Source organism: Scylla paramamosain, chromosome 18 (genome assembly GCF_035594125.1).
Source record: "Scylla paramamosain isolate STU-SP2022 chromosome 18, ASM3559412v1, whole genome shotgun sequence".
Lineage (NCBI taxonomy): Eukaryota > Metazoa > Arthropoda > Malacostraca > Decapoda > Portunidae > Scylla > Scylla paramamosain.
Genome location: NC_087168.1, coordinates 16,254,650 through 16,279,649, shown reverse-complemented (window position 1 = coordinate 16,279,649; position 25,000 = coordinate 16,254,650). Strand labels below are relative to the sequence as shown.

The following is a 25,000-nucleotide window of genomic DNA, read 5'->3' as shown; positions in this document are numbered from 1 at the left end:
TTATGAAAATAAGTGAAACAAGTCGGTAAAAGAAGGAAAGGAACAGAAAGAATGTGTATATACTGAGTGCAGGGATGGAAACAGAGGCAAATGAAAAAAAAAAAAAGACATTATGTTATGAGTCTACATATGAATAAAAGACGAACCGAAGGAGAGAGAGAGAGAGAGAGAGAGAGAGAGAGAGAGAGAGAGAGAGAGAGAGAGAGAGAGAGAGAGAGAGAGAGAGAGAGAGAGAGAGAGAGAGAGAGAGAGACAGAGAGAATATGCAATGTTAGAATGTAAATGAGAAGCAGATGGTAGCAAAAGAAAAGTTAATACCACGAATGCTAAAAGAGAGACAGACAAAATAAAGAAAGAGCTTGCCAGATGACTGAATGGATATAAAAAAAACGAAGTAAGGAGGAAAAGTTAATATCATAAATGCTGAAACAGACAAATAAATAAGAGACTGAGAAGGGACTGAGAGTGACAGACAGGTTGGAGAAAAAGTAAAAGAAAAAAAAAAAAATACGCTGACAGAATACTGATAAAGTAAGGAAGAAAAGTAAACATCATGACAAATACACGTAAATAAAAATAAGAGAGCTGGCCGAGATACGAGCATCCGGAGAAGGGATTGGGAGTATTGAGAGTGACAGACAGGTGGGAGGGGATGAGATACGGAAAGATTGGCACTTCATTACACGCCACGACCCTCAAGACTAGACAGGGAGCCGCTCACTGACGTATTGGCCCGATCGTATCATGGTATTTCCTCTCCCTTGTCTCTCCCACTTCATCGCGTCTCAACCTCCCTCCCTCCCTCCCTCTCTCTCTCTCTCTCTCTCTCTCTCTCTCTCTCTCTCTCTCTACCCTCAGGGGAGCGGATGCGCATCTTTAGGTCGCCGTAAAACATGATAAATCGTCGGGAATTCTTGGAAGGTATTTGCAATTTTTCCTTCAATCTTTCTGCCTCTGTTTATAATATACAAAGTCTGTCTGTCTCTCTCTCTCTCTCTCTCTCTCTCTCTCTCTCTCTCTCTCTCTCTCTCTCTCTCTCTCTCTCTCTGGTGTCATATTCATCGCTGCACGACAATACTTCATCTTCTCGCCTTTTCAGTCCCTTCGTCCAATTAGTATTCCTTCTCCTCCTTGACACTTGACACGATCCTTTCCCAACAGTCCCTGCCTTCCTTCCTTCACCCACCGGTCAAAAACACCTTATTCATACGGGAAAATAGTCTGCTGGTTCCTGTTTTTCCCAGTCTCTAGGTACCAGATATGTGTAATATATTCTACTTTGCTTCTCCCTTTCTCTCATTAATAAGCGCCGAGTCTTCCTCTGTATAATAATTTACTTAAGTCGAGAGGGAATTGCTGATGGTAATTAAGTTTCCCTCCAGACTGCATTTTTTTCTTTTCCGAGGAGCGAAATTTTTGTTTGCGTATGTGTGTTACGGAGGTACTAGCGTAATGAACAATGGGTTGCGATATGAAGATAAAAAATAATTAAGGTGGCCGTGACGTTCTGCTCTCCAGACAAGGGTGTTCTGGCTCTTCCATCAAAGTGACTCCAAACACTGCCTTGCTGAGTGAGTGGAGTGCACCGGTGGTCGAAATTTTGTTTGTAAGTCCATATACGTACTCAGGAAAGCAAAGATGAGCGCATATTTTTTACATATATAACAGTCACTCATAAATAGTTCCTTTCCAATTGTACACAGCATGTTGTTACTGACGGGTGCCTCAGTGATGCAGTCCGGCCTCTGCATTTTATTTTGTTTACATTTCAGGGTGTTACGGTCCCTTATTGTGAATGCAGCTCAAGTTGGCTGGTATAAGAAAACACTGCATCTAGGTGGAGTGCCGGGAGCGCCGAGAACGCTGGGTGAAGGGGCGTGCGGTGTCTCCAAGGCCAGGCGTGTGCTCTCTGTGTGAAGGTCAGAACCCAGGGTGAGAGCAAGGTTGTTTGAATTAAACACCTATTGACACTATAGATACTGTAAAGACCTTATGTACAAGAAATGGTTGCCTCAGCTAGCAGCGAGTGTGAGCCACTAACCAACTGACCGACGATACACTACATCAGACACAGTCAGCTTGGTAATACTCAAGGCCACACTCGCATCGTGTCCCTCCAGGCTTTTGACGACAGAGTGGACAGCAACTAATGAGTTATTGACATATCTTGTCACCTCACACCACCATTTTCTTGATACCAATCACGAGGTATAAGAATTAACTGCAATAAAACCAATACGGTGGTGATGAGTCTCCATAGAAAGGCAGAGTATGGGAGTGTGATGTATCTCCCCCTCGCGCCCCACACCCGCCTGCCTCTTCGTCGCCGTGCTCGCGCCGCCCTGGCCCTGCGTCAACATTTGCATCCATCGAACACAGCCATGATTGAATTTCCCATCAAGGACTCACGCCTGTGTCAACGAGGCACCCCTTCCTGGCCTCGCCTGGACTTGCCGAGGCGTCTCATGTACTCCTATGCACGTGATACCAGCGTCTCTACTCAGGATAATGAGATTAGGAGTTTCCGATATGTGAGGACATTATGTAAGGCGCGGGAAGGTGACACAGGTAAATGAGAAATTTATTCCTAAATGAGTGAAACCAGTCGCTAATAAATTTCTCATTCCTCAGGCAGCGTTCCCTTTGCCACCCTTCCAATATCCAGGACCTTGACGCAAAACTTATTAGAAAATCTCTTTCCGCTAATGGATAAAAAGAAAACGATATCGGACCGCCAAATTAAAGTTGGGATAGTAAGATATGACTTCAGTATTCATTCCTTGCCTTATATACACGTGCTGCATGATCGCCTTTTTTCTTCACCGAATTTTTTTTTTTTCTCCACCGGATTTGTTTTACAGTATTTTTTTTTTCCGAGTATAATGTAACCAAACTTAAAAATACTTTTCAGTAAATCATTTGAAGTGAAATGTCATATGCCTATCAAGTACGCTTGGCAATTGTTTACAAGCTTGTTTACATTGTACATTAAAAAAAAGACTGTACAACAAACCTGGTGACAATGAAGGCAACATTCAAGTACTTACATAAGGCAAGAAATATCAGGAATATCTCAGGAATATCAATTACGAATTAACTTCAGGATAACGCTATATGATATTTCCCACAGACTTAAACATGATTTTACACAATAACTAGGAACCTTTACCATCCTTTCCGCCACCAGAAGGGTCCAGTGTGTGCTACCGCTGCTTAACCATCATTTCCATACATGACGAGCGACGCTGAGCTGTGAAAAATTACCCTAAATTTGAGTCATAACGAAGAGATGTCCTTAAACACTCCTCTTGAATTTGGGACGAGAAATGATGAGTCTCGTAAATCTAATGGAAGAATATTCTGTGAGTAAAACCTTCATGGAATTGAGATGAGGTACTGGTCTACACTCGGTGCCTTCTTAGCCCTCGAGCACCTTCTTGCGTAAAATTCAGCCTTTTCTCAATGTCCCTGTGGCCTCTTAAACTTGAGTCACTTCATATCCAGCATTTTAACGACTTCTGACTACTAAACACAGAAAAAAGTTCGATAATTTTCTCTCACCACTACTACTACTACTACTACTACTACTACTACTACTACCACCACTACCATTCTTATTCAACAACCTCTATAAATGCAAGACACAGACCTCCCATAGACCTTCCCCCACTTCTCTCCTTCTGGCCATCAATTCCAAAGCACCTCAACAAAACTTACGTAACAATAACCCAGATTATACTCTCCCCCTTATCCTTACTTCATTAGAAACCCAGAAAAAATAATATCCTTCTCATGGTTCGTACAATCGTAAAACCCAAATAACACCTCTCTCCTTCCGTGTCTAGAGAACCACTAATGGTCTCACAACCCGGTTTAATGGCTCGTGTGGAACCATCTCGTGTCTCGTGTCCTGTCTCAATGAAGGGATGGCACTGTATATGGCAGGGGAGGTGATGGTGCTCGGAAAATAAAGGAAAGGGGAATGTGTGGGGTATAGAATGAAGGGCAAATGATGAAATGTAAGTGAAGATTGAAAAAATGGAAAAGTAATGGCAAAGATGAAGAGAGGATGGTAAATAAAAGAAAATAATAAAATAATGAAAGAATGCTTGGAGAATGGAATGGAGAAAAAGAAATGGAAAAAAAAAAAAAACAGTGTTGGTGGAGTAAATAGAGAAGTAACAGAAACGAGAAGGTAGATGAAATAACAGAGCAGTGTGCAGAATACGGAATGGAGAAGAACGATGGAAGAAAAGTGTGGATAAAGTAAATGGAAAGTATAATAGAAAAGGGAAGAGGAGAAAGGTGGTTAAAAGGAAACTAATGGAGAATGTGGAAATATGGAATAAGAACGTAGACAGAAGAAAGAGAGTAAGAAATATGAAGAAATAATAGAAAAAAAGATAAGACACAATACAGGTTAAAGAAAAACAAGTGAGAGAGAGGAAAAAAATAAAAAAAGAGACGAGAACAGCAAATAAATGAATAAAAACAATAAAAATAATAACTAAAGAAAATCAACAGAAATTCGATAGCAAAACGTAAAGAAAAAGATAAATCACAAAGTCTACGACGAGAAAGAAGATTCAAGATAAAAAGGAATATAAAAGGAGGGAATATATGGAATTTGAAACGATGGAGAATGACAGAAGATAGAGTTGATGTAAATGGAGAGAGAGAGAGAGAGAGAGAGAGAGAGAGAGAGAGAGAGAGAGAGAGAGAGAGAGAGAGAGAGAGAGAGAGAGAGAGAGAGAGAGAGAGAGAGAGAGAGAGAGAGAGAGAGAGAGAGAAGCAGGTAAGAAGAGGCAAAAAAAATAAATAAATAAATAAACACGAGAAGAAGAAATAGATAACAAGACGATAAAAACGGAAATAGCTAAATAAAAATTGGGAAATGGAAAACAAATTACAAAAAGAAAGGAGGAGGAGGAGGAGGAGGAGGAGGAGGAGGAGGAGGAGGAGGAGGAGGAGGAGGAAGTGCTGAAATAAAACCATTGTATGCAGTATAATAAACGAGCGTGGCGTTGCGTGAGTTGAGTGCGTCAGAGTGATAGATTGCGTGCGTGGAGGTGAAAGGAGGAAGAATGACACGATGGGATGTGGTGCAAGTATAGGTTTTAATTGTGGTGTGGGAGAGCGTGGAGTAGTAGTAGTAGTAGTAGTAGTAGTAGTAGTAGTAGTAGTAGTAGTAGTAGTAGTAATAGTCTCTCTCTCTCTCTCTCTCTCTCTCTCTCTCTCTCTCTCTCTCTCTCTCTCTCTCTCTCTCTCTCCTTTTATAATTTTGTTATGTAAGTCATTTTCATTTAGATATCACAACTGTATGTCTTGCTGTGAATGCTGACCTGTGTGTGTGTGTGTGTGTGTGTGTGTGTGTGTGTGTGTGTGTGTGTGTGTGTGTGTGTGTGTGTGTGTGTATTAATTCCGGTGTCAAGGTTTCTTCTATTTTTCATGTATATTTCTTGGGAACAAAATACATAAAAAATATTGTGGGTGAATAATGAAATAATTAAGGGAACACGAATGGATTCAGTTTCACCCTCAGGAGAAAAATTTTCCATAGTGAAACTCAATTAATTACCTTTTAAGTTGAATTGAGTATGACATTCGTTGTAAAAATGTTGTAACGTTTGATATTGTAATGTTCTGTATGTGGGAGAGGGAGAGAGAGAGAGAGAGAGAGAGAGAGAGAGAGAGAGAGAGAGAGAGAGAGAGAGAGAGAGAGAGAGAGAGAGAGAGAGAGAGACTAATCTACATCTTTATTCCCTTCTAACCTATTTCCTTCTATTCTCTTTCCTTCTTCTTATTCTCCTTCTTCTCCCATCCAGCAGACTCTTTCCCCTCTTTCCCCGCTTTCCTCTCCCTCTGGCCTCCTTTATTTACCTCCTTCCCAAACAATTTCCCTTCCTTATTCCCTTTTCCCTCAACTTTCCGTTCTCTTTCTTCAAATTATCCCCGTTTCTCTCTTTTCCTGTTCCCCTCTGCCCTACTTTCTGTCTCTCTCTCTCTCTCTCTCTCTCTCTCTCTCTCTCTCTCTCTCTCTCTCTCTCTCTCTCTCTCTCTCTCTCTCTCTCTCTCTTGTTTTCCTCTTTATTCTTTGTCTTCTCGAGTTCCTCTCCTCTTTTTTATTATACCCTTCCCCTTGCAGTTGTACGTATACTCTCTCTCTCTCTCTCTCTCTCTCTCTCTCTCTCTCTCTCTCTCTCTCTCTCTCTCTCGCTCTTCTATCCAACACTTTTTTTCCTTTTTCTCTTTCTTTTTATGTTATTAACGGATTGTTCATTTTTCGTTAAAGGGACAACAATAGTGGGGAAGAGGAGGAGGAGAAAGAGGAGGAGGAAGAGGAGGACGAGGAAGAGGAGGAGGGAAAACGATTTTTAGCTGACAATTTGATTTGGATCTCGTAAAAAACTATGGAACTATATCTGATTCCATTTTTCACTCTTTTTTCGGGAGCGACAAAATAGTGGATATATCTTTTATCCTGCTTGCTCCATTAATGCATGGCTCTATATTCATTGCCATGACTATCCTTTTTTTTTTTTTTATGCGATACGTCAGTTTGCAAACACTAGACTCGGCAGTGACTCGACATCTCGCGCGCACTTATCAGATCGCAGGAGAGAGAGAGAGAGAGAGAGAGAGAGAGAGAGAGAGAGAGAGAGAGAGAGAGAGAGAGAGAGAGAGAGAGAGAGAGAGAGAGAGAGAGAGAGAGAGAGAGAGAGAGAGAGAGAGAGAGAGAGAGTTAAGAAAGAAAAAGTTAAATATGGTTACGCACCATTCCTAACAAGTCAAAGGAATATTTTATAAATGGAAAAAAAAAATCAAAACAAAAGAAGTACAGCCGGTTACTTGACTCCTGGGTAAGACCACGTTGCATATAAGCAGATAAGAACCCTTGATGACACTCTCCAGGCGGGGAAAGGGCGCTGCATCTCACTCCTGCGCTGATCAAAAGGACCCGGCAACACCCACGCAACACTCTCGCTTCCAGGTGCCGCGTTTCAAAGCCTTCATCACTCTGGCGGCGCGCAGTGCTACCACAACCCTGACTTGTTACCATCCACACTGGCGAGAATGACTGAGGAAAATGTCATAGTGCAGTGTCTCTTGTGTGGAGTGTAGAATTAGATGTAAAAACGGTAAGTAAATATTTATAACGATTCTACCACAGGATCTCGAGAGAATTATGTTCCTCGGTGGCAAGATAATGAATAACTTAGGAAAACGTGATGCTGGAAGGCTGGTCGATATCAATAATCTTACTTATAAAAAGAAAAAAAAACAATAAAAAATAGCACTTGAACCTTTCAGTAGGTACTAGTCAATCATTCCTATAATCTTTTATAGCATGATATTTTTTTTATACTGCAGTGTCTTGAAAATGTACTTCTATAATTTGGCAGAGATTAAATTAATATATTTTTTTCTCCATGTCCATCCAAAGAAATTACTACAGTGGTCTCAAGGTTAACAAAAGACGCCTACAGCAGGAAAAGGGTTGAGTGGTATCTATTACTGGTCCACGAATATAAAAAAAACATCAGAAAATTTAACGATTTCTTCAGCATTAACGGTGTACAATTGGTCGACTTAAATTATAAGATGTTGAAAAAATTAAAATCACTACTCGATTCCTTGGCCAGAAAATTATCATCCACATTAAGAAAAATCAATAATATAAGAATATGTGATGATTCAAGTCAAGATGTGGTGTGGTGGTGTTTATGGTGGTGGTGATGGTGCTGTTACTGTTATTATTGCTGTTGTTGTTGTTCTCGTTAATCCTGCTTTTAGGATTATTAATAATGCTGTCATTAGTGGTATTAAGGGTTCTGGGAATACCTTCAGTGAATAATGACCGAACCCCACACAAGAGAGTAAATGAGAAAAACACAACGAAACCACGATTCAACCACTGAGCACCATCACACTAACCATCCGTATATCAACCTTACGCATATCAGCCCCCATAAGGCTTCCTCTACTACTACATCACCCTGAGGAATCTCTCACGAAAACCCCTCCGGCAGGTTAACATTCCAAGAAACCCTCAGAGGAACAGTCACTCCTGGGGCAATGTAACTTTCCTTCAGCTCTTTAAAGTTTCCTCTCTCTCTCTCCGTTCTATGGCGAGAGAATGAGAGAGTGATAGTCAGTGAGGAAGGAAGAGACGGGCTTTTGTTAATGTTTCCGGCGTTTACATCTTGATTCTATGTACTGTACCTTTCCTTCAGCCCTTTCTCCCTCTCTTCGTTCAGCGTATAGGGAAAGAGAGATATAGGCACGGGCAGAGGCGAGGCAGGGAAGCAGAGAGGGATGAGTAGAGTATTATCAGTGTTTACAGTCAACATCGTATCAGTCGCTTTAATTGGACGAATGTTGACCCATAATCGTGAAGCGGCCAAACACTTCCTCGTGTCACTGCAGCGGCCAAGGATGTCTCAGTGTGTGTGTGTGTGTGTGTGTGTGTGTGTGTGTGTGACTATCTTGTTGTTAGTGGTGAGGGTTATTTTAGTGTCTCATATTGGATGTGGTGTGGTGGTGTTTATGGTGGTGGCGATGGTGCTGTTATTTTTGTTGTTGTTGTTGTTGTTGTTTATCTTGCTTTTAGGAGTATTAGTAATGCTGTCATTAGTGGTATTAAGGGTTCTGGCCATGATATTATGTTTCTTACAGTTGTTGTTGTTGTTGTTGTTGTTGTTGTTGTTATCATCCCCTTATGCAATGACAGGTGATGATGGAAGTGAACAAAATCCCATGAATAAACTGAGCAGTGAGTGACGTTTCTGACCATAATGCAAACAGAATACGTGGTGGAGCCAGTGATGGTGGTTCTAGAGGCAGCGGGCTTACGGTGAGGGAGGTGATAACGGGCATGATGAAGGAAGCGATGGCTGTGGATTTTATTACGGTGTGGGCGGGGATGGTCTTATCAGCTGGCGGTGACCTGTGGTGCTGCTAATGCCAAGGCGAAGAGGAGGACAATAAAGAGAAACAGTGTTGAATGTATCTCCTTTCTTCACAATGGCAGGAATAACAAAAAACATCAGAAAATTAAATTACTTCAGTATTAATAGTGTATAATTGATCAGTTTTAATAAGCAAACCTAAGTGAAATTCAAACCGCCACTGTTGCCAGAATGGAGGAAGAAGGCACTGGAGTTCATAAAGATGAGAGAGAAGGAAGAGGATGGGGATGTGAAGTTGAGGGAGGTGCTGGAGTGTTCCTAAAATAGTGGAGATAAATGAAGTGGAGTGATGAGGCCACAGAGTTGGAGAAATGGAGATAGTGGAGAGGAATAAAGTGGAGTGATGGGGATATGGAGTAAGAGAACATACGTAGATGGCTCCTAAAGATGGTGGACTGTGAAGTGGAGTGAAGGGGACACGGCGTTAGAGAAAGACGTATATCTTGGAACGAAGTAACAAAGAATGAGAACAGAGGATACAATGGACAGAAATAATTGGATGACACGTACAACAGGCCATTAGACATTACACGTCATTAGGAAGCTATAAAAGACTACATATATTCATGGATGATGATAATAGAAGGAAATACTCGTAGGTATGATTCGTTCGAAGAATGCCACGTATATAGACCTAATGGCTTGCACCTTCCCTTAATTTCTTACGTTCTTATGTAACACCTGACAAGAGAGAAAGACAAAAGTAGTAAGGATGTGTAGAGGGAGGGAGTGAAGGGATGGGAGTATACAGGAGTAACAAGGGACGTGGGCGCGTGAAGACCCACCCATCATCTATATTAGTGGAGCTCTCACCGGTGCCATTAATGTAGCTACTTGGCCTTACTCGTGTTTCTGCCTCGCTTCTCGCCACTCCCTGCCAGCACGCCCACTCGCGGCCTTCCGTTATCAGTTTTCATTCCCTCTGTATTCCTCTCTCCTCTGTCTTTCTATTAATGTTTTTCTGCTTTCTATACTTTTCTTCCCCGCACGCCTCCTCATCGCCTTATATCATTATTTTCAGTATTTATTAATTTTCTCTACTTTTTTTTTTTTTTTTTTTTTAGTGTAGTAATGCATGTGCTATAAATATTAAGTGACTGGCCAATGCAATCTCTTCGAGGATAAGTAGTAGGTTATTCAGAGGCCAAATTAAATAAATATGAATAAAACAGCACTTAATTTCTTCCTCCTAATGGCTGTGAAGTGACTCAACAACGCAATCTCTTAAGGAATTTGTGATAAGTTATTCAGAGGGAGAAAAAAATAATAATCATAACGCAGCATTTCACTTCTTGTTCTTAAAGCCAGCGAAGTGATCTGTTGGTCTGGCCTGCCTTGGTTTTATCTCGTGGTGTTTCTATAAATGGAGCAATTACCGGGAAATTCTCCTAACAATATCATTACCGCCTCCACCTTGAGCTTGACACATTTACCCTCTCTCCCCCCCCCCACAGACACAGAGCGAGAGAGAGAGAGAGAGAGAGAGAGAGAGAGAGAGAGAGAGAGAGAGAGAGAGAGAGAGAGAGAGAGAGAGAGAGAGAGAGAGAGAGAGAGAGACAAAAAAATACATCACAAAAGTCAACAAGAACACACCCCAACAACAAACACTGAGGCCCAAACACGCTACCACCTTTACGTAGCTCACTGCCAGGTATTTTGAACACTCCATTGCCACGGCCTGATGGAGTACAAGAGTGGAATGCCAAACCACATAACTAAGCGAGCTGGAGGACCTTCCCTCGGCCTTCCCAAGCACCAAGCCTCGCCACGCACGACAAGCATGTGAGTCAGTTAAGAGGTGAACGAGTTGGCCAGGAGAGGTCACAAGAGACTCAAGGTTTGCTTAGATGAATGTCCTGTCTCATATCTCGCCTGTGGTAAGTGTGAGGTTAGAGGTCTTGAATATGATGCAAAACTTTGGCTTCCGTCTGTATTGTTCTACGTCTCTTTAAATTAGTTTGTGGTTCATTATTGGTGTCCACACTCCAATGCTTCAGTTTTCGTTTTTTTATATTTTTATTATCCTACTTGTGTTTGTATCAGAATATAGTTTATTGTGGTGGTCCTCCTAATGGTGAACAGTTCCGCTATTATTTATTTCTTTGTATTCTTTCTTTCTTTCTTTTTTTTTTTGATAATAGTGTGTTTTACAAAGATAAGATGAACGAAGGAGGGAGATGACATAAGACCTTCAACTAATGTAAGTTTGATTGATGATTCTATTACTACTTGTTCTTTCTTTGTGTTTCTTTGTGATGAAGAGAGTAATGACAAAGTTGACAAGGTGAACGAGGGAGGAAATTCACAGATAAACCTTAATGTATGTAACTTTAACAATCTAGTGCCTCTGGTCTTCCTTACTGTCATCCATCTCTTTTATGTATATCCTTTGTGTTCCTTTGCGTCTTTGCAGCGAAAAGAGAAAATGTACAAAGATGATAAGAGGAACGAGAAAGAAGGATCACACATTACCTTCAACCTACGTAACTTTAGGAGACTAGTATCTTTTCCTCTGTACATTCAAACATCTCCTCTCGTATTTCCTTTCTGTTCCTTTGTGTTCCTTTAGTGTCCTGGCCAGAAGCAGTAATTATATACAAAGATTATAAGACCCACGGAGGTAGATAAACTTTCACAGGATTATAAGCTTTGAAAGACTAATACCTCAGTTCTAACTCCCTCCTCTCCGCAGGTCTCTATCCCGCTCAACACCAGCTTAGGGGACGTGAGCCGCGTTACGAGAGGTTGTCTTTGATATGGAGAAGCCCCTCCCTTTCAATCCGTTTTCTTACAGGTATTTAGTGCCACTTCTTCCTTAAAGTTATATTGTTATACTACATGTATTAGAGTTTATACGGTCGTCTATGATAGCACAGCAGCAACAACAACAACAACAACAACAACAACAACAACAACAACAACAACAACAACATCAACAACAACAACAACAACAATATTAACAACAAAAACAACAAAACAACAAAAATTAAAAACTACTACTACTACTACTACTACTACTACTACTACTACTACTACTGATACTGATAATATTAATAACAAATAGTAAAAAAAGTCAAAGAAAATAAGAAGAAATGTAAACTATAAGATGATCAGAGAGAGAGAGAGAGAGAGAGAGAGAGAGAGAGAGAGAGAGAGAGAGAGAGAGAGAGAGAGAGAGAGAGAGAGAGAGAGAGAGAGAGAGAGAGAGAGAGAGAGAGAGAGAGAGAGAGAGAGAGAGAGAGAGAGAGAGAGAGAGAGAGAGAGAGAGAGAATCTGGAATAACGTGATGGTACAAGGAAGGCGTTCGGTGGAAAACAAGATTAACATATTATTTTGATGTTATGCGAGTGATGATGTTATTAGTGGTGGTGGTGGTGGTGGTGGTAGTGGTGATAAAGTTCATGAAGGAAGAGAACGACAAGAATGAAAAAAATATATATATAAAAAAGAGTACTAATAGCAGCAGATACATAAAAAAAAGAACAAGAACAAAAGAATAAGAACAAAATGATGATTATGACGATCAGGAAGAAAAATAATAATAATAAGATGACGAATCTAACTGAAAAGGTAAAAAAAACTGTTAAAAGAAGAAAGAAATGAAGGAAAACAAACTAGAGAAAAAACAAGATCCAATGAGAGAGAGAGAGAGAGAGAGAGAGAGAGAGAGAGAGAGAGAGAGAGAGAGAGAGAGAGAGAGAGAGAGAGAGAGAGAGAGAGACATACACATACACACACACACACACACACACACACACACACACACACACACACACACACACACACACACAGCAGGTGGTTCGATCGGCTTCAGACAGGTGGGAGGTAGCGGCAGGTGGGCGAGGTGGCGAGGCGAGGTGAGGCAGTGTGGCTTTCCACGTGACCATGATCAAAACAATCCTATCGTTGCAGAAAATCGCCTTACAGAATTACGAGAGAGTATTCCATAGACACACACACACACACACACACACACACACACACACACACACACACACACACACACACACACACACACACACACATACACACACACACACACACACTATTTATCTGAACATTCTTGCCAAAAACGAGCTATAAACATATGGAATTTTATTAGTAGTTACGTGTACTGGTTGCTAAGCCTTTCATTCATGGTGGCGTGTGTAATGCTAATACAAGACCTTAGTGAGTATTGGAGGAATTGACAGACTGATATTAAAGTGCACATGAATACCGAAAATGAAACACGAGATATAAACGCGTGAACTTGCACCTTTTTTTGGGCCTTTTTTACAGCCTTTTCCGTTGCTGTTGACCAGACCCCATCTTTACAAAAAATAAATACATAAATAAAAATAAACAAAAAACAAATATATGAATAAACAAAACATAACAATGAATAAATATATAATAAATAACGATACATTTACACAATCGTGATACACATTATACGAAACGACTGATTGGTTTACGGAGTTGCGTTTGTTTTTCTGTTATTATCGACGGTCAACAAACTACGCAGACCAACATTCGTCAGTAACCTAACACGGAGAGTCGACACGCAATTAACAAAACCTATGACACTGCTCCGCCTGTGTTGTTTGGAATTAATTGACGCTTCAGGTGAATACTGACACACGCCAAACTTACACAACGGTTATGATACAGTGCAGGAGACTGATTTATTTCGTCATCTGTAACGATTAAATACACTGTGAACTATGTACTGTAATAGCTTGTTGTGTGTGTGTGTGTGTGTGTGTGTGTGTGTGTGTGTGTGTGTGTGTGTGTGTGTGTGTGTGTGTGTGTGTGTGTGTGTGTGTGTGTGTGTGTGTGTGTGCAATTTATCGACAAAAGAAAGAAAGAAAGAAAGAAAGAAAAAAAGAAAGAGAAAGAAAAAGAAAGAAAGAAAGAAAAAAAGAAAGTAAAAAGAAAAAAAGATAAAAAAGGAAAAGAAAAAAAAAACAACACTACTACTACCATCACCATCACCACCATCACCATCACCACCACCACCACCACCACCAAAGACAACAAGAAACAAAACTCCCTAAAGTGATAAACCCCTACGTTAATCAGTACTAATAAAGCGACAACCACCACAACCAAGCAGGTCACGTGGGAATGCCAGTGAGGGGGAGCTGTATACAGGAAGAGTGGGGCAGCGTGAGGGGCACATGAACCGCAGCGTGACCCTATCTCGCTGCATCCCCTTTACCAACTTCAGAGGGACCCGTAGTGTTGACAGCGTAGAATGAATCCAGTGAACTCTGAGCCCGTATTCTTTAACACTTCTGGCTGCAATCCGACTGTCTTCAAAAGGCTCTAGATGAAGTTACACGGTTTTTTTTTAAGGTTCTAGTGACAGTTTAACGAGATTTCTACATTATGAACAGGAGAAACAGTCTTGAGAACCCGGTTAATCATCTCTGTGGCCTTTGAGAATACTCGTGGTGAGAGAGAAAAGTGTTTTAAAATACATGCATGGACTTTGAGAAATAATCTAATCTTTGGTGTCACTCGTCATTCTACCAGGCTTTGTTATGCGGTTGTTCCTGCTACTCATTGTTGGCTGAGTTGTTGGAGCATTGAGTACAGGAGAAACAACAATCTTGATCTGTTTTTCATGGGCGTAATCCCCCCACTCTCTGTCCTACCTCTTCCCGACACAGTATTGTAATCTAACTTTCCCAATATAATGAGAAAGTAAGTAGAAAAGAAACAGCGACCCTTATCAATTTTTCGTGAGTTTAATCCCCTCCCCTCTCTCTGTCTCCCCTCTGCTCTCACTCTACCGTAACCCAACTTTCTCAATATATTGATGATAAACTGAGTAGAGAAGAAAAAATCTACTTTGAAGAACATATATTAGTCTCTCTCTCTCTCTCTCTCTCTCTCTCTCTCTCTCTCTCTCTCTCTCTCTCTCTCTCTCTCTCTCTCTCTCTCTCCTGAAGAAACACTTGTAACAGTGAGGAATTCCATTTTAATTATCATTTACAAAATCATGACAGAGTATTGAGGCAGTGAAGAAAAACACTTCTTTAAATAAACATAATAACTGTACTATCTTCTATTTTTAGAATTAGGTCGAACTTTCTCTAGCGTTGAAGAAAAAAAAAAAAAACTATAACAACAAATTTCATCCTCACTATCATCTAAAAAAAAAAAAATCTTAATCACGTTGTCCTGTCCAAATATCCAACATAACTTAGGTTTCCTCTTATTCACTCCTGCACATACTTCAGATATTTAATTTAAGACCATTAACCATGTCCTGTGACCTTATATGGAGTCCAAGATCAACGGCGTGGCGTCAGCAAACCCTTGGTGCTATCTGATCTTTATTATACATATCATCTGCTTTGGACTGCTTGCTAATCTTCCTTCATGATAAAAACCTTCGTGATACAGTACCAATTGTTCCATGATAAATATGATGCATAGATTAAAGGTGTAAGGTCAATAAACCCTGGATGTTACCTTTAAATTCTTTACTGCTTTGGATTTCTTGTTAATCTTCTTAAAATACTTTGGGGGATTGTCCTTCACGAAAAAAAAAAAATAAATAAATAGAATAAATAAAAAAAAAAAAAATAGATATATATACAGAAAGACACAAAGGACGAGAGACAGTTAACTAAATATATAGTTAAACTGACACAGAGACACAAAACTCAACACTACACCAGCCACCTCCCCCACACACTAAACACCTTGCCGTGAGATCATCCCAGCGGCGCTCTCAGGGTCAAGGGGGGAGAGTTGCGTCACGGGCCGATACGGTGAGGCTAAGACTGATTTATGACCTCACATTTCCTGTACCTCTTGTGTCAACGATTTCCGGGCGGGTAGAAAATTTTAACTCTTTCACTGCGACATGCAACAATTGACAGCACTAGTAAGTAATGCATGGTATATCTAAACGCATCTACAAGAAAAGGAGGGAACTAAAAAGAACATACTTTACAATTTCTAGCCCCTATAATGTTTGAAAGTAGCTTTAAACAAGAAATGATGTCTCAGAGTGCTTAATAATTCAGGAAAAATGTGCAGAATAGCAGTGAAAGGCTTAAGCTCTTCAGCCAAGTTATGAGGAGAGAAGGTATAGAAAATTTGGCAATGGTGGGAATGATAGAAGGGAGGAGAGGAAGATGAAGGCCAGCGGTGAATGGGATGGATTTAGTGTAGCTGACAAGTGGAAGAATGAAGGCAGAGTCGATACGAGCTACACTAGACAGAGAAGAATGAGTGGAGGTCCATGGTTGCTGGTGTCATGGAGGAAATAGCACAGCAGTAAAGTAAATAAATTTCAACGTAGTGACAAATGCGATCATTTCTCAATTCTGGTTTGGTGAAAGAAAAATTAGTGAGCCCCGACTGACAAGAGGTAACTGCAGGTTTGGAAAAGAGACGTGGGGGGTATAAAAACAAACATCAGGAACATAAATGAGATAAACCTAAATAACTAAGTGAAACAAGAGGAGGAAAAACGAGAGAAACGGAAAAAAAGAAGAAAAACAGGTTAAATAAGAGGAAGAGACAGATTAGCGAAACAAGAACAAAAGAAATAGCTGCAACAAGAGGAAAAAAAATACAAAGGAATGGAAATGACTACATAAACAAGATAAATTAAACAAAACAATATAAACGGAAGAAAAGAAAAAAAAACGAAGTACGAGGAAGACAATAGGGAGAATCGAAACAAGAAGATAAACAAAAGAAACAAAAAAGCAGAGGAAAAAGAAACAAGCAAACGAAACTAGAGGAAGGAAAATAAATTAAACACGGGAGAAACAACAGACACGAAATATGAAGAAGAAGAAGAAGAAAAAAAAGAAGAAAAACAGGAAAGACAAGGCGAGCATACGAGAAAATAAGTGACAAAGTTCTATAAATAAGCAGGAAGAAAAGAAAGAAAGAAAGAAGAAACAAATTGAGACACAGATGCAAGAATAAAAGGTAAGTGACGAACGTTCTATAAATAAGACAAGTAAGAAAAGAAAGGGGAAGAAAACAAGACTGAGAAACAGAAGCGACGATAAAAGAAAAGTGAAGAAAGTTCTATAAATAAGTTAGAGAAGATAGAAAAAAAAAAGATTAAGAAACAGAACAAAGCAGGCAAGGTTTAAGTGATAAGTCAAAAGATTACGACCAGGCTTGTATTTGTGAGAAGAAACTGAGAATTAAGTTACGGTTCCTAAGAAAAAAGCTATCTAGGTTGTAAAAGGCTGTAAAGTTGAAGGATTATAAGCTTTAGGATCTGGCCATGAAGGTATTTTGTTTGCGTGGGTGCTTGTCAGATATTTATGAACTGTGGGATCTACTCTCTATCTCTCTCTCTCTCTCTCTCTCTCTCTCTCTCTCTCTCTCTCTGACATTATAGAAAAGACATCAAAGAATAACAATTTCGCTTTCAGATGTTATACTTAGTTATATTTATGTAGATTTATGTACCATATTCGTGCGTGTAATAAATAAATAAATAACAGACACCCTCCTATAAACACAGAAGTAATTATTTAAGCAGTACCTAATCCAGCTACTGCCTCAAGTGTTTGTGATAGATACTACACTAAGAAACATATCAAGAAATAGAGTATGACCGTAAAATATTAATAAGGCAAAGCGCATTACACCATGACTACATTCCATTGGCAAATCTTCAACCACCACGGGCAGGGAGGCGAGGCAGAGACAAGAGCAATGCCTCAGGTACGTGTTGGCATGATGTGACCTCTTCGTACCTGCGAGAATTCCTGTGTGTGCCTGGATCGTCTTGCTGCGGTAAAGTGGTGATGTCTCCCTATGCAAGGAGTAAAATGAATAGAGAAGAATTTTATTAGGCAGGAGCTGGTGGCTGCTTCAATTACCTCGACTACTTTTAAGGCATTATTTAGAGAGTACAGAGTTATTAGACATTCGGCATGCTTACTGTTCCGAGACTGGGCATACACTTCTGCTATATTCTTATCTCTGAATGATTTTATGTAACTGCCTATTGAAATACTTCTGGGCCATACCTCCATTACTTTCAAAAGGCTCTAGTTGAAGTTATACTACTTTGTTAGTTTTTTTCTTTTTTTAATGATTCTACTGAGATATCAGCAAAATCTACATATTATCAATCAAAGACTTTCATATTTTACATATCGATCTATTCTCCGGATATTAAGCGAAGAGAAATTGACAGTGTAAGCCGACTGACCTTTATCACACTTTTCCTAATGTTTACGCACAGAAGCCCTGACTCCGGAAATATTAAGAGTTCCACAAATCCTCTCCTATCAGGGCTACGAGGTGTGTCAATACGCCTATCATCGGCCACACCGTGAAGCGACGCCACGGCAGGTGCACGCCAGTCCCCTCCACCTCACCTGTGCCCGGCGTGGTCTGAAATATTCCTCAACTAATAAACAAGAGAAAAGCTGCGGCGACGTCAGGATGAACAAAAGAAGCAAGTGAAAGAAAACAAGAAGAAAAGAAACAAAGGAAACGAAATGACTAGATAAACGAGATAAACGGAACAAGAGGAATATAAACAAAATAAAAGAAAAAGATAAAAGTAAGAGGAAGATAAAAGGAAACGAAACAAGAAGACTAACAAGAAAAAACAAAATCAGAGAAAAGGAAACAAGTAAACGAAACGAAAGGAAGGGACGCAATAAAGGAACACGAGAGAAACACCAGGATGCGGAGTGGGTTTCTTGTGCTGCTGTGGCTGAACATGGCGGAAGGTCTTCGTTATGACTTCAACAACTTCACTGACGTATCTGGCGGAGGCTTCAAGGTCATGGCTTACTCCGATGTGCCGGCAGTGTACAAGATCCCTCTTCCCCCGGGTGGCGTGGACAGCGGAGGCGCCTTTCTCTTTGACAGTTCCGGATATCACTGCATGGAAATAGTGACAGAGAAGGCGCCGTCCCTCACTGTCTATATTTCCTTTTGGTGTGACAATAACGACCCCGAGCTGACTTTCTATTCGTGCCAGATCGGAGAGACTGAACTTTCTCTGTGTGAAGGCAACGCTGGAACCTGGACAGAGACCCGCTTGTTCCATACGTGTTCTACCTGGCCCTCGGTACGTACACACACACACACACACACACACACACACACACACACACACACACATACCTATTAAGCTGAAACACTTCTGTGCCGCACCTCGACTACTTTCAAAAGCCTCGAATTGAAGTTACACGAGTTATTAAGGGTGTTTTTATGGTTCTACTGACAGATTACCAAGATTCCTACATTATTAACAGGAGAAACACTCTTGAGAATCTCTGGGCTTTGAAAATAGTCGGAGTGAGACAGCAAAGCGTTTCTGAAGATGAACCTGCGTCTCAACTTTTTCATGTTCCATTCTCCTCCCCAGAACAGCAAGATTAAACTCTGCGGGAACGGACTCAAGGCCCATGCTTCTGTTGGATATGAGTACGTGGAGTTTTATCCAGGAGACCACGACAGGACTACCAGCATACCCACGACTACTGAACTCACGACCACCACTTCTAGTACACCCACGACTACTGAACTCGCGACCACCACTACTACACCCACAACTACTGAACCCACGACCACCACTCCTACGCCCACGACCACCACTACTACACCCACGACTACTGAACTCACGACCACCACTCTTACGCCCACGACCACCACTACTACACCCACGACTACTGAACTCACGACCACCACTCTTACGCCCACGACCACCACTACTACACCCAAGACTACAAAACCCACGACCACCACTACTACACCCACGACTACTGAGCATACGACCACCACTACCACACCCACGACCACCACTACCACTACATCTACCACCACTGTATCCACGACCACCACCACTGAATCCCCAACCACAGCATCTACGACCACCAGCACAACCACACCCACCACCACCACCACCACCACCACCATCACACCCCCCACAACCACACCCATCACCACCACCACACCCACCACGACCACAACCACACCCACACCCACCACCACTACAAGCACACCCACAACCACAACGACCACTAACTCTGTGACATCATCCAGTGGAGAAATTACAACTCCTTTGAACACTGACGAACCCACCACCACCACCACCACTACCACCACCACCACGACCCATCCAGGCAGTGACGTCAGTATCTTCGGAGTGTCAGTGTTTGAGTTCATCGCCCTCTGCCTGCTCTCCCTCGTCGTGCTGCTGGTGTTCCTCATGTGCTTCCTTCTTCTGCTCTTCAGGAGGAGGAAACGAAGAATTTACGTCAAGGTGAGTGTCCGGCTTACCTTGCCCAGATTACTATTAAAAACGTATACTTGTTAGAAAGGTTTGTTCGTACCAGTTTGACATTGTAGAGGAAAATGCACAATACTGGGTGCTTTTATTCTTGTTTACGTTTCCGGTTATGTTTCCCATCAAATAAAACCTAAAAAGTTGACGGTTTGAAGATGGGATTGTTTTCCTCGAAGCGTAACCAAGAATAGAGCTATGTTGCCAGTAGCGTGCACCTACACTTCCCTCTACAACGTATGGTAACCGATGTGGTAACACTGCCACGGACTGATATTCTTGTGCGTTGATTGGTTCCAAGTATTCACGTTTTCTTTTCAAACTTGCGGCAAACTGACTTCACATTCCTGTCAAAACCTTCCTCCCTTTACAAGTTAACGGATTTTTACACGTACAAATAGTATGGCATCTTATACATGAATTTTATTTAGGATATAAAGTTAATTTAGTAAACGTCTGAAAATAAAGCGTCAGTGTTTAGACCAATCATTGGACGAGGACATCGGACAGCGGCAGTGTTACCATGTTAGGGCTCTCAGGAGGTGAAGTTACGTTATCAGAGGCGCCGTAATGGAATATAGAAGTCAGTGTTAAAAGAATGCACTAAAGATCCCCTGTTGTTTGCTTTATCTTTCAGTCAGTAATGCTTTGCTATCCTATTCCTGTCATTATACGCATCTCAGGCAGTGCAGTTCCCACAAACACCCACGTAAGAACCAACACGCCTACTGGTTTATGTTCATCCTCTGTGTTTCCTAATTATTCCTCCACGTGTCCTCACAGATCGTACCCCACACCTCGACATCCGCCATGAGAGACCACCTCCACGTGCCTGTACATCAGCCCACCAACACGCAGGACCTAATCCCCAGACCCGTGTTGCGTCCACCCAGGTCCCGACAACAGGAAAGAATCAGTCATAACAGCTGGGTGTACGGACAAGACACCGGTGGGGAGAGGCGCGTGGACATGACAGGCATCCACAAGTACAGCACCTCACATCGCCACTACATGGATCTCGACGCGCACCCTGTCCATCATGACTACGGGGACGTGTACAGCGTGGCGAGGAACCTGGAGCAGCGGACGGGAAGGGAACACTCCCACCAATACGCAGCCAGTGCCTTGTGGAGAGTCGCTTCTTGGGCACAGGACGGTTATGATTGCAGTGATGCCTGGGGTAATGTGGCTACTAAGAACAAGGGTGCGAGGTGAAGCAACAAGGAAATACAATATAACGAGGGACTTCCTGGACACAGAGCAATTATGATCGGAGTGCGAGATGAGGCAACGATCAAAACAATATGACAAGCTAATACAATATAACGAGTCATTTCTCGGTCACAGTCGTTATGAATGGAGTGATGCCAAGAGGAAAATGAAAGCCAAGGATAAGAACAAGACTGTGTGGTAATAAGCAAAACAATATCACTCCTTGTACACAGAAAAGTAACGATTAGAGTGAAATGAGAGTTAAAGAGGAAGAGCAAGACTGTGAGGTGAAGTAACAAGCAAAACATCATGGCGAGGAGCTTGCTGGAAGTCAGGTCATTCTCTATCTATTTTCTAAGTACCTAATGCGATTTACACGCTGGCGTCCGTTACTCAATGTGCCCAAGACCGTCACTCTATCCAATGGGCCACGGGAACCCCAACACAGGCAGTTATGAATAAGACTGGAGTGAAGCGTGGAGTAACTTGAGTGCTAAGGAGTAAGTACAAGGCTGTAAAGTGAGGCAACGGACCAACAAAACATGACGAGTCTTCTTGAACACAAAGTCTAGATTAGAGTTAAGGTGACATGTGCTAAAATGAAGGCTGTGAGATAGAACAACAATAATAAGGTGCTTCAAGTGTGCCGAATGTAGATGTATTGTAAACAGTGTAGGAAAAAAAAGGATTGATATGTATTGTACTCATTATTAAAAAAAAAAAATGATACGTGTGAGTTTACGAACAGACAACGCCATCATTATAGTCGCACAGATTTCGCGACTATAATAATGTCGATGCCTTTCTGTTACTTTCGTTCAAATGTATATAGGAAAGTGAACCTTCTAAAGGGTTGATTAATGATAAGGTACCCAGTGAGGCGAGTGTTACTTGAGGCTTAAGTCCCTGCATGTTCATCTCGATGGGTGCACGGAGCTTTACACTTTCCTTTCCCTTCTCCTATAAAAGTGAGTGTGAAATAGAGACTTGGGTTTTCCATAAAATTAACTAAACCGTTTGTTGTGTTAAAACCTATGACATCATCTAAACAACAACAACAACAACAATAACAACAACAACAACGACAACACCATCATCATCATCATCATCATCATACGACCAACAACTACCACCACCACCATCACCACCACCACAACACCAACAACGAAAACAACAATAATTTACTTAAACAGTTGATATTACAAGCAGCATTCAATTATTCCAGCTGTGTTTCATTAATTTCAAAGCAATAAGGCAGCCTTTGTGAATATAAACTCTCTCTCTCTCTCTCTCTCTCTCTCTCTCTCTCTCTCTCTCTCTCTCTCTCTCTCTCTCTCTCTCTCTCTCTCTCTCTCTCTCTCATTCCCCAAGGTTAGGTAAAAATCCTCCCTTAAGTACCAAGCCTCAGGAAAAGGTTAGAGGAGAGAGGCCAGATCACCAGCGCCACCACCATCACCACCTTGCGCTTCAGTCCATTGCGTAAACACCCATAGAGGAGGAGGAGGAGGAGGAGGAGGAGGAGGAGGAGGAGGAGGAGGAGGAGGAGGAGGAGGAGGAGGAGGAGGCGACGGCTGTAGTAGCAGAAGCAGCAGCAGAAGAAGGAAGAATGAAAAAAAGAAAGAAAACAGAAAGAAAAGAAGAGAAAGAAATGAAAGGGAAGAAAGGGAGGAAGGAAGGAACCAAGGAAGCAAGGAAGGAAGAAAGAAGAAAACGAAGAAATGAAAAAAACAAAAACAAACACACACACACACACACACACACACACACACATAAATAAGAATCACGAGAACAATAAATTCCTGCCATTACTGTTATTAACAACGAAGACGAGATTTACTGGGAAAAGAAATAATAATAATAATAATAAAAACAAAGCTAGATGACCAACAGGAAAAGAAAGAACTACTTGTTTACTTTTTCCATCTTTAACTGTGTGTGAAGGAGACGGCCAAGGACACGAGAGGGAGAGGCAGAGAAAAGAAAATGAGGAAAAGGGATAAAGAAAGACCGCTAATTTGCTGCTCCTAGAAATAGTAAAAATAGTTAAATAAATACATAAACTGGAAGGAATTTCAAAATGCAGGTCAATTTAGTTTTTTTTTAGAGAGAGAGAGAGAGAGAGAGAGAGAGAGAGAGAGAGAGAGAGAGAGAGAGAGAGAGAGAGAGAGAGAGAGAGAGAGAGAGCACACCTACGAATAATCGAAGTCACACCTGCCCCAAAGAAATTCACGGCAAAAGGCAATTCACCTGGTCCCTATCACGCCTCAGATAACCCCCTTCCTTATCAATGGTGGCGAGGAGAACTGAAGGGAGATAAGATATGCCTATTACTATTATTTTCCCGACAGGAGCTCAAGAGAAGGCGGTAGAAAACAGGATAAAGTGACATAATCTTGATCTCTAAACACCATTACATCAGCAATCACTCGTAAAAGGCCTCTTGTTTTTCTTTGGATTGTCAGTCATGTGGCGATAATCATAAGGCCACGTGATTTATTGCCTGTAGATACTAGTGTGTGTGTGTGTGTGTGTGTGTGTGTGTGTGTGTGTGTGTGTGTGTGTGTGTGTGTGTGTGTGTGTGTGTGTGTGTGTGTGTGTGTGTGTGTGTGATACGGGGAATACTGAAGAAGACCCGGAGGCAGCGTGTGAAGGAAGACGGGATAGAGATGAAGGTCAAAGAGACTCATAAACCGTCCAGTTCCATAAGGGAAAATAAGGAAATTAATTGATGATGATGATGATGATGATGATGATGATGTTGATATTAGATAAATGTTTATTCACACTCCTTGTAGTATTAAACACGTGAGGAAAACAATACTGTCATTACGAAATGAATTTAATAAGCTGTATGCTCTGTACCGTTGACGCATAGATCGTTTTATTGGTGCCGCATCAACGGGGGTGATATGATGTCGTTGAGATAAGACAGAATTAAATCCCTAAATACCAACACAATGATAAACGTTTCCTGACATTTATACAAAGGGCTGGCTTTCAAAACAAGTGTGCAAAATCGGTTCGCTGCTGCATGATGACAGAGTGAGAACCAGGCCGCCACACAAAGGCTGTTGAGAAGACACAGGGTCATGTTAATTCAAGTACTCACGTTATCTTGTGTAGAAGGGGATACTGGCAGAGGCTGTGTTGTGCGGGTTCATCTTGGTGTGGTTGATTGAGGTGCTCAGTTGAAAGCCAAATGGATTACCGCCAGGTGAGGGGGGCAGCACCTAAAAGATACAAAAAAATATGACTGAAAACCACAGGGAACATTTTTGGCACTCCTTCATAGATACATACATACATACATACATACATAAAAAAAAAAAAAATGCGTACATAGACACATAAACAAACACCTACATGCCTACCTACGCATACATACAGACTCGTACATATATACAGACATACATACAGACTCGTACATATATACAGACATACATACATATATACATAAAATACCTAACAGTACATAAACATATATACAAACATACATTTACGCGTATAATGGTAAATATGTGAGGATGGTGGATTAAAT

General features: G+C 41.3%; 1 protein-coding gene and 1 long non-coding RNA gene across 2 annotated transcripts in view; one reads left to right on the top strand and one right to left on the bottom strand.

Annotated features, from left to right (window-relative positions):
* The window catches only part of LOC135109404 (uncharacterized), a 105,408-nt gene extending 80,723 nt beyond the window's left edge, over positions 1–24,685 (bottom strand). The window contains exon 1 of the long non-coding RNA XR_010272691.1: positions 24,572–24,685. This is a non-coding gene — a long non-coding RNA (uncharacterized LOC135109404). The remainder of the gene's footprint in view (positions 1–24,571) is intronic.
* LOC135108948 (uncharacterized) lies at positions 18,192–22,702 on the top strand. The gene is made up of 3 exons (XM_064019849.1): positions 18,192–19,032; positions 19,333–20,229; positions 21,034–22,702. The coding sequence occupies exons 1-3, from the start codon at positions 18,643–18,645 to the stop codon at positions 21,463–21,465; spliced, it is 1,719 nt and encodes a 572-aa protein (XP_063875919.1). The 5' UTR covers positions 18,192–18,642; the 3' UTR covers positions 21,466–22,702.
* Positions 24,686–25,000: the final 315 nt, after the last annotated feature.

What these genes read in the sequence shown, in the direction of transcription:
- LOC135108948 (XM_064019849.1), top strand. Translation starts at nt 18,643, where the DNA reads ATGCGGAGTGGGTTTCTTGTGCTGCTGTGGCTGAACATGGCGGAAGGT. An exon ending in CGTGTTCTACCTGGCCCTCG is followed by an intron (nt 19,033 to 19,332) that starts GTACGTACACAC and finishes TCTCCTCCCCAG; the next exon opens with AACAGCAAGATTAAACTCTG. An exon ending in AACGAAGAATTTACGTCAAG is followed by an intron (nt 20,230 to 21,033) that starts GTGAGTGTCCGG and finishes GTGTCCTCACAG; the next exon opens with ATCGTACCCCACACCTCGAC.